The following is a 10,462-nucleotide window of genomic DNA, read 5'->3' as shown; positions in this document are numbered from 1 at the left end:
TGGGCATAAATTAAGTCTGTGGGTTAAATATTGCTGCTTAACAAATTATCCCAAACTTGAAGCAATAATGCCAATTTTTACTTCCTAACATTTTTGAGGCTCAGGAATTTTGGAGCAGCTAAGTTGAGTGTTTCTGCCTCAGAATCTCTTGGGAGTTTTCAGTGAAGAGATTGGCCAGAGTTGTCATCCTCAGAAGGTTTGACTGGGGCGGGAAGATTTACTTTAAAGGTAGCATGCTCAGATGGCTGGCAAGTCAATGCTGGCTGTTGGCGGGAGACCTGAGTTCCTTACCACTTGCATTTTTCCATGGGGCTGCTTTGATGTCGTCATGACAGGGTAGCTGGTTTCCCCAGAGTGAGTAATCCAAGAGAAAACATTGAAGCGGCACTGTTTTCCTTTTTTTTTTTTTTTTTTTTTAATGAAGCAGCACTGAAAGTGACACACTGTCACTTACAATAGAATACATTCTATTGGTGACACAGACCAACTCTAATAGACTGTGGGAGGGGACTGTACAGAAGAGAATCAGTAAGGAGCCATCTTGGAGACTGACTGACACATTAAGTAGTGCTGGTTATTTTTCTTGAAAGTCTTTTAACTGTGGAGTAGCCCAAATGAAAATATGTCAGACTGGGACAAGGTATACTCGCTTTAATAATAATATTCTAAAAGGGTGACTTCATTGGGAATCAGCATGCAACTCTGCAAAGATTCATTTGACGTCAAGTGATTTTTCTGCCTTCTCTGCTGCAACCACCACAAGATGACCAAAAAAAAAAAAAAAAAAAAAAAAAAAAAAAAAAAAAAAAAAGAGAGATGGCCCTTGGAAGGAGTTATGTGGGGTAAAACCCTAAGTTCTCTTCAGTTAACACCTTAGTAACTCAAAGTTCCTGTGACTCACCCTTTGGCAAAGTTCCCCACAGAAATGTCTGTGATTCTTACAAGGAGGCCTGGCTTCACATGTGCCCACAAACCAGCCTATTGGGAATAAGCTTCACAGGACCCTGCTTTATTCTCCTTATTCCCCACAAGCTTCTTGCAGGCTCTATCTGCAGCTTCCACTTTGGGATTCTGGTCCCAGGGCAGGGGGTGGCGGGGTCGGGGGGAGGAACGGCCCTTTCTCTACCTGTTATGTCCCAATGCATTGCCAGGGCTCTGTGGCCCCACATCCTGTACCCTGACCATCACAGAGTCTTTCATGAAAACATTACCTCTTTGCCTCAGAGTAATTCTCCTCCAAGAGCACACAAGGACAAGCAGCAGTTTTATTCTTCTGCTCTCTTCATCTTGAATATAACTAACCTTTCACCTTGTATTTACAGGCTGCTACTTTCTCCCCATGATTTACATAGTCTGCTGGGTTCTCCCCGTATTGCCAAATGTCTTCCAAAAAATCAGCTGTCAGAGCTAAGCAAATCTGTCAACACATGATGTGTGGCATAACGCAAGGTTGTGATAAAAACTGATCTCAAGTATTAAAATTTAAGCTGTCCTCTTCTGGCTAAGCTTTAAACAAGTGCTAAACATCCTTCCCAAGGTTGTTTTGACTTTTGCTAGATCCTCTGCACTTTGAGCATTCTTGTGATGCCCCACATATGGCACCATTTACAGCAAGCACTTAACGTATTATCTAGATGTTTTATGTGTCAGTACTAAATTAACTGAGCTTCATGTCTTGGCTATATCAAATCTCCTGGGCCAGGGCCCTGGGAATCCCACATATCTTCTGAGAATTCTGTCTCCTAAGTACTTTCTGCATCCATCGCTTCTTCCTTTTCTCCACTGCCACGGACTCTGTTCAACTCCTCAACATGTCTTTCATGGATCACTCCAATCAATATGTAAACATGTCTTTCCCTGTTTTAATTCATTCTCATCTCTGCTGGTAGGATAATCTTTCTAAATACAAATGCTAGTGTATCTTCCTCCTGGGTACGTATCTCTCCAGGGTGCCTGGGTGGCTCAATTGATTGAGTGTCCAACTCTTGACTTCAGCTTAGGTCGTGATCCCAGGGTTGTGGGATTGAGCCCTGTGTCGGGCTCTGAGCTAAGCATGGAGCCTGCTTGGGATTCTCCCTCCCTCTCTTTCTCTCTCGCTCTCTCTCCCTCCCTCTGCCCCTCTCCCCCACTCAGGCTATCTCTCTCTAAAAATACAATACAATACAATACAATACAATACAATACAATACAATACAATACAATAAAAGTTTCTCCATGGGTCTCCTCACAGGTTCTAGCATCACATTCAGGCTATAAGTCAGCCCACAGATTTTTGCCTTTCTCTCTGACCTCATTTCCACCATCCCTCCTCCTGTGCTGTTGGCCGTCATTCAACTTGCAATTATCTTAAATGTATACTGTTTGATGCCCTGTGCTTTTGCAAATATCATTCCTCCTATGTTATGTGTATTTCCTATTCATACTTCAAGACCCAGGCAGGTGTTATCTCCCGTAAGACCCCTTTCTGTTCTGGATTAGATGCCCCTCCCATGTTCCACATGATATTCCACATGTCTTTCTCCATGTGAGATGCAGTATGCATTGTGCTTTAAGTTATAGACTCTGGAGCCAGAATAAGTGGGTTTCATCACATTTGTTTCCTTTTTTTCCAATTCTTTTTTTTTTTCAAATTTACATCCAAATTAGTTAGTATATGTTGCAATAGTGATATCAGGAGTAGGTAGATTCCTTAATGCCCCTTACCCATTTAGCCCATCCCCCCTCCCACAACCCCTCCAGTAACCCTCTGTTTTCTATATTTAAGAGTCTCTTATGTTTTGTCCCCCTCCCTGTTTTTATATTATTTTTGCTTCTCTTCCCTTATGTTAATCTGTTCTGTGTTTTAAAGTCCTCATATGAGTGAAGTCATATATTTGTCTTTCTCTGACTAATTTCACTTAGCATAATACCCTTCAGTTCCATCCACGTAGTTGCAAATGGCAAGATTTCATTCTTTTGGGTTGCTGAGTAATACTCCATATATATACACCACATCTTCTTTATCCATTCATCCATCGATGGACATTTGGGCTCTTTCCATACTTTGGCTATTGTTGATAGTGCTGCTATCAACATTGGGGTGCATATGCCCCTTCGAAACAGCATACCTGTATCCCTTGTAATGCCTAGGGATACAGGCATGTATCCTAGTAGTGCAATTGCTGGGTTGCAGGGTAGTTCTATTTTTAGTTTTTTGAGGAACCTCCATACTGTTTTCCAGAGTGGCTGCACCAGCTTGCATTCCCACCAGGAATGCAAAAGAGATCCTCTTTCTCTGCAGCCTTGCCAACATCTGTTGTTGCCTGAGTGGTTAATGTTAGCCATTCTGACTGGTGTGAGGTAGTCTCTCATTGTGGCTTTGATTTGTATTTCCCTGATGATGAGTGATGTGGAGCATTTTCTCATGTGTCGGTTGGCCACCTGGATGTCCTCTTTGGAGAAGCGTCTATTCATGTCTTTTGCCCATTTCTTCACTGGATTATTTGTTTTTTGGGTGTTGAGTTTGATAAGTTCTTTATAGATTTTGGATACTAAGCCTTTATCTGATATGTCATTTGCAAATATCTTCTCCTATTCTGTCAGTTGCCTTTTAGTTTTGCTGATTGTTTCCTTCGCTGTGCAGAAGCTTTTTATTTTGATGAGGTCCCAATAGTTCAATTTTGCTTTTGTTTCCCTTGCCTCCAGAGACGTGTTGAGTAAGAAGTTGCTGCGGCCAAGGCCAAAGAGGTTTTTTCCTGATTTCTCCTCAAGGATTTTGATGGCTTCAGTCTTACATTTAGGTCTTTAATCCATTTTGAGCTTATTTTTGTGTATGGTGTAAAAAAGTGGTCCAGGTTCATTCTTCTGCATGTCGCCGTCCAGTTTTCCCAGCACCACTTGCTGAAGAGACTGTCTTTATTCCATTGGATAATCTTTCCTGCTTTGTCAAAGATTAGTTGGCCATACGCTTGTGGGTCCATTTCTGGGTTCTTTATTCTGTTCCATTGGTCTGAGTGTCTGTTTTTGTGTCAGTATCGTACTCATCACATTTCTTTTCTTACTAGGTATGTGACCTCTGGCAAGTTTTTTAGCCTATTTAATGCCTCAGTTTCCCTGACTAAAATGGTAACAGTGCCTCTCTCATGTTGTCTTGGCTTTTTGTATTGAGTTGACATAGATGGTGTATTTAGAATAATGCCTAGTTCACAGTTTAGGCTTATTGTTGTCAGCTGTTCCCAATAATTTTAGTTTTGGATTATTCCATAAGATTTTAAGGTTTTAATGGGATGGACCTCGCCTTTGTTTTCTCAGCATCTATTGCAAAGAAGGTATTTCTGTGAACATATAAATGAACTATAAGTGCCACATGCAAGGTATTACACTTAATGGTATTTTTCTATCCTCTGGTAATTTCCAACACATTTAGTTCCTATGGGAACAAGCTACCGGTGTGCACAGCAAGACTTTAAATAATTATAGGGACAATATATGTTTGTATGAGATTACACTATTCAATTCCAAAACAAGGTTTCTAAACTCGGAGAAGGATAATCTAAGTTTGCTAGAAATTTATCATTTGGGTAATTTGTATTACAAAACCAGCACTATTCTTTCTTGGGGGTGGGAGACATCTTTTATGATACTGTATATCACTAGCTGGAAATTACCACAGAATTGGTAGGTTGGTCATGTTGTTGGCTTAGTGGGAAATGCTTTTCCTATCTTCTTTGATTATCTTACTATTTTTGTATTTTAAGTAGTGTTTCAAAATCACATCATGTGTCCAACAGACTAACAACAGGCAAGCTTTTGCCATCTGCATTACACATTTCTAAGAAAGGGCTGCTACATCGCATGAGATTTCATTGCACAGAAACACCTTCTGGTAAATACACAAGGCATTCATCATCCTCCATTTATAGTTTATTATGTTTTTATTTAATAAGTGTACAATCATTTTGAGACTAACCACATTGCGTAGCAGCCAGTTATCTTCTGGATGTCTACATTAGAATTAGATTTGACTATGAATGATAGAAAACCAAAATAATACTGGCTGAAACAAATTAGAAATTGATTTCGCTCTCACATAAACACAGGCAGTGCTAGGCTTCCCAGGAGTTCAATCATCAGAGACCAAAGCTCTTTCACTTTTCTGCTCTATTATCCTTAATATACAGGTTTCAGCTCCTAGTTTGAGGTGGCTGCTCCAGCCCCGGCTTCCACATCCTCAGTCCAGTCAGCAGGAGAGAGGAAAAGGGAAAAGAGCACTTTGATGATACTTAAGGTAACTTTTCAGAGGTTGTGTATACACTCCCATTCATCGGCACTTGGTCACATGGACACATTCGCCAAAGGAAGGGTTGGAAATGTAGCCTTTGTACAGGGTGGCTATGAGCTCAGCTAAAAATTGGGGTCCTATTTCGGAGAAGAAGGGGTAAATATATATTGAGGACTACCAGCAGTGTGTACTACTTTTTGTCTTACTGTCATTTAACTGTCTCAGGTAACTAGGGCGCAAGACTGAAAAACTGGTACAATGGTCCTATTGATGGCAAAATTGTGCCTTGAGATATTTTTGACCCTTTTTAATGTGTTAGCTAGTTTGAGACTATTTTCAAATTTTAGAAGCCATGTTGACACTATGAATTGACTCCAAAATTAAGAATATATAGAGGGGTGCCTTGGTGGCTCAGTCGGTTAAGCATTTGACTCTTGATTTCAGGCTCTCCACTGACAGCACAGAGCCTGCTGGGATTCTCTCTGTCTTTCCCTCTCACTCTGCCCCTCCCTGGCTGACTTCCTCTCTTTCAAAATAAACAAATAAACATTACATATATACGTATAATACATACATGTATATGTATATATACATATATGTATAATGTTGTTGCAAATAACTTTCTCATAAAGGAACAATAAAAATATTAAGTGGCATATGACACAAAATGAACACGTAGACAAATTGGATTTATCAAACTTAGTAACCTCTGTGTGTCAAAGGACACTCTCAACACACGGAGGAGACAACCCATGGAATGGGAGAAAAATATTTACAAATCATATATCTGGAGGAAGGGATTAATATCCAGAATATGTAAATAACTCCTTCAACTCAACAACAACAAAAACTAATTTAAAAATAGACAAAAGACATTCATCTAGGGAAAAAGTGCAAACGGTCAGTGAACACATGAAAAAATACTCAACATCTCTAATCATTGAGGGAACACAAATCAAAACCACATTATATCTATTAGGATGGCTATTATATATCATACATATATATCATATATGGATATAACATATGATATATATCTCACATATATATATATATATGTATAACATAAAACAGAAAATAACAAAGGTTGATGAGGATGTGGAGACATTGGAACTTTTGTGCATTGCTGATGAGGCAGTAAAATGGAACAGTCACTGTGGAAAATGATATGGTGGTTTCTCAAAAAATTAGAATTACCATATGATCCAGCAATTCCACATCTGGATATATGCCTGAAAGAATTGAAAGCACGGACTTGAAGAGATATTTGTATACCCATGTTTATAGTGGCATTATTTTCAATAGCTAAAAGGTAGAAGCAACCCCAGTGACCACCAAAGAATGAATGAATAAACAAAATGTGATAAATTCATATACTGAATATCATTCAGCCTTAAAAAGAAAGGAAATTCTGACACGTGTTACAATATGGACGAATCTTGAAGACTTTATGCTAAGTGAAATAAGCCAGTCACAAAAGGACCAATACTGTTGAACTCAACTGAAACGAAGTGCTTAGAATAGTCACATTCTAAGACAGAAGAGACAGAAAGCAGAATCACACTTAGAAAGGGTTGGGGAGGGGAGCCTGGGTGGCTCAGTTGGTTAAGCGTCCGACTTCGGCTCAGGTCACGATCTCACGGTCCGTGAGTTTGAGCCCTGCGTCGGGCTCTGGGCTGACAGCTCAGAGCCTGGAGCCTGTTTCGGATTCTGTGTCTCCCTCTCTCTCTGACCCTCCCCCGTTCATGCTCTGTCTCTCTCTGTCTCAAAAATAAATAGACGTTAACAAAATTAAAAAAAAAAAAAGGGTTGGGGAGGGGGAAATGTGGAATTATTATTTAGTGTTTATAAAGTTTCAGTTTGGGAAGATGAAAAAGTACTAGAGATGAATGGTGGTAATGGCCACATAACAATGTGGATGGACTTAGTGTGGCTGTACACACTTAAAAGTGATTAAAATGGCAATTTTATGTTATATATATTTTTTGCCACAATAAAGATGGTTAAAGTTTTTTGAAAATATGGGTATTTTTATGTACATGCCTTTATATAATGCGACTTAAAACCAGTGTCAGAGAGTTTTTGCCAAGCATCTTGACCTTCTTTTGAAATTATTTTAAAATATTTCAAAAACATACAGAGGCAAAGAGAATAACACATAAAGAACACTTTTGTTCCCTTAACCCATCTTTAAAACACCTCAGTTTAGAAGACTGTTTTCTGTGAATGGTTATTCCCTTGCCCCAGTTGTTGAGTACCATTTGTAGGTACTATCCTTACTGGAATGATTTGAAAAGCCAACGATGAACTTTTCGTATTTGTGAGTTTTTTTTATACAGACAAGCGCATCCCAAGCAAAGCCATAGAAAACCTGCCTTATCACAACCTGCAAGAGAAGCAGCACTGTACACACCACAGGTGGAGACTTTTTCTACAGAGAGCCAGACAATAAATATTTTAGGCTTTGTGGGGCACATTAGGCTTGTTGAATAATCTTGCGTTTTTTTTTTTCTTTTAAAATATCCCTATACATTTTTTTAAAACCTTCTTAGCTTGTGAGGACATACCAAAAAGAGCTGCTTCCAGACTTGGCCCAATGGCTGTAATGTGCTGACCCGTGGTAGACCTTTGAGGTCCTTCTGGGTCCAACCCAGAGCAGAGTGGCAGATGTGGGCAGCTATATAATCATGGTCAGCTAATCTTTAGCGAGGTCAGCAACCTCCTTCTGGGCCTAACTCAAACCGGGTAGTTTCAAGTCTGATGATATAAATGCATGTGTATAAAATACCCACTTAAACTTTTTTTAAACCATTTTTTTATTGTGGTAAAATCTTACTGTGGCATTTCATGTAAGTGGAATCCAACGGACCTGGCGGGAACTCTGAGAAGGAAGCATTTAGAAGTGAGCAACCTAGGAGAAACAGAGTGGGTGTTAACAGTGAGATACCGAGAATAGTCTCACTATTCCCATCCTAGCTTTACATACAAGAAATCCCCTTTCCTTGACGAAACTTAAGTGATATGTTCCTTGTAACCAGAAGAACCTGAGGTCCTCTCATTTACTGCAAATGTAAATTGGTACAAACACTTTAGAAGACGGTCTGGGAATATCTAATAATGTTGAATATAAGCAAATCAATGACCCAGCAATTCCATGGTTGGGTATTTTACCTAGAGAAATTCTTGTACGTGTGTACCAGAAGATATGTACACAAGAATGCTCACAGCAGATAATATGTGCCCACAGTGGACTCTTGTTAACCTGGTCAGCTCTGCCACTTACACAGCAGTGTGACCACAGACAAGTTGCTGGTTTCTCTGTCTCTGTGCCCCATTTTCCTCATCTGTAGAACAGGATAATTATTAGCGATCACAAGGTTCTAGGGATTCAGGAAGTTGACTTACATAAAATGCTGGGCACATAGCAAAATACACTGTGGTATATTCATATTACTGAATATTGTACAACCTAGCAGTGAAAAGAATGGGTTGGAGCTATACATATATCAACAGGTATATATCTTAGAAACAAGTTTAAAAGAAAGAGGCAGGCACGGAAGAACACAGATAGTATACCCCCATGTTATGAAACAAGCAAAGTTAAGCTTATAATGTAGAGACGTTTACAAAAAGCACACAGAAAAGCAAGGGAACGGGAAGGAAACAAAACTCAGGATAGTGGACAGGGAGATGGGAAACACCTCCAGCGACATTTGTAAAATTCTTAAAGTTTATAAATTGAGTATAGTTTCCTGGGTATTGTTCTTATTACAGCACAAATGTAGAACAGTAAATCCTAGAGAACCAAATCTGAATGTGAAGGTCAATTACACATAAAGATAAAATTTACACGGATGTGAACCGAACTTGTTGAAAGTCAAGAAATAAGAATTAAAGCAAAGGAAATTGTTACCATGAAATCGTTACGTATAGAGACTTCATTAAGGAACTGAATTCGTTGTAGTTGGCTCTAGAAAATACTTTTTTGATGAAAATTTATCAAGGCCAGTATACTTCTGAGTAAAATGTTTGTTTTCATAAATTGAGTCCATGTGAGCTGGGGGGGGGGGGTCAGAAGAACTAGTTTAAATCATCCCACACATAGTTAACGATACCTTAACAATACAATAAACGTTGAATTTATATAATGAGATTTACAGAGTCACAGGAAAAATAAGAGTTCTGGGTGGGACTTGGGCAGGGAGCAGGTTTTGGAAAAGCCTAAATAATCAAATTGTTCAAAGGTAAAATAGTGAGAGAGTAATTCTTCTCTGGAGATAAGAGGGATGAGGGAAATAACCAGGAAATATTGCCAAGTTATAAAAAAGAAGAGCGAATTCTATAGTGAAGTGATCATTTGGGTAGTAAGTTTGACTTACTTTCCCCAAGATTTAATTAAGCAGGCATGTAAAGTTTAGGAGTGGACATATCTTTGGACAGCTTCACTTCCAAAAGTCACCGCATACTTAGCTAGCTTCTCAGGTAACAGCAAGTACACTGCCTTCTGGATATCTTCAAGGGTGAGGGTACAGCGATTTCGGAAACACATCGCACTGCAGGCTTCCATAGAAATGCGCTCAAAGATGTCGTTGATCAGGGTGTTCATGATGTCCAAGGTGTGAGATGATATGCCCCTCTGGGGAATCACTTCCTTTAGGACCCTGTTTACGTAGAGTGAATAATTTCTACGGCCAAAGTTGGTGCTGGAATGTAATTTCTTTCTGGAGATTGGGCTTTGATGTCCTCTGGGGCACTTGTTCTTTTTGCTGGTGGATCTGGCCATTGCAGATGTTGGTCTCCTTATCAGTTACAAGTGGAGAGGAGAAGGGCCTAAGAGCTGGGGAGAGCTCTCCTATTTATATTGATATGCCACAATCACACTTTTGGGGCTGCTTTTTGATTGGAGGTTACTCTTCCTATGTCACAATCACCTAGCAACAGCCTGATTTGTTGTTAAGGGAAAATCTTGTTCTTGGCCAACCTAAAGCTTTCCTAAGAGGACAGAGTGTTGGAGAAGGATTGAGGTTGGCTTCAGGGCAGAAAAGAGTGCTCATTTTTCCTACGTTTTTTCTTGGCAGTTTACAAGCATAACACAATATTTTCAGAATTGGACAAATCTCATCAAACCAGGGAGTTGGTAGCAGGGAAATAAAGGAAAAAGAACCGTGAGTCTTTTATGGGAGAATCTCTGTAAAAGTTTTC

General features: G+C 39.5%; 1 protein-coding gene across 1 annotated transcript; it reads right to left on the bottom strand.

Moving 5' to 3' along the window:
* Positions 1 to 9,605: 9,605 nt before the first annotated feature.
* LOC123602437 (histone H2B subacrosomal variant-like) lies at positions 9,606 to 10,133 on the bottom strand. The gene has a single exon (XM_045486957.1). The coding sequence runs from the start codon at positions 10,041 to 10,043 to the stop codon at positions 9,675 to 9,677; it is 369 nt and encodes a 122-aa protein (XP_045342913.1). The 5' UTR covers positions 10,044 to 10,133; the 3' UTR covers positions 9,606 to 9,674.
* Between the last annotated feature and the right edge of the window lie 329 nt (positions 10,134 to 10,462).

This window comes from Leopardus geoffroyi, chromosome A1 (assembly GCF_018350155.1).
Source record: "Leopardus geoffroyi isolate Oge1 chromosome A1, O.geoffroyi_Oge1_pat1.0, whole genome shotgun sequence".
NCBI lineage: Eukaryota > Metazoa > Chordata > Mammalia > Carnivora > Felidae > Leopardus > Leopardus geoffroyi.
The sequence above is the reverse complement of the archived record's forward strand: the minus strand, read 5'-3'. Positions and strand labels throughout refer to the sequence as shown.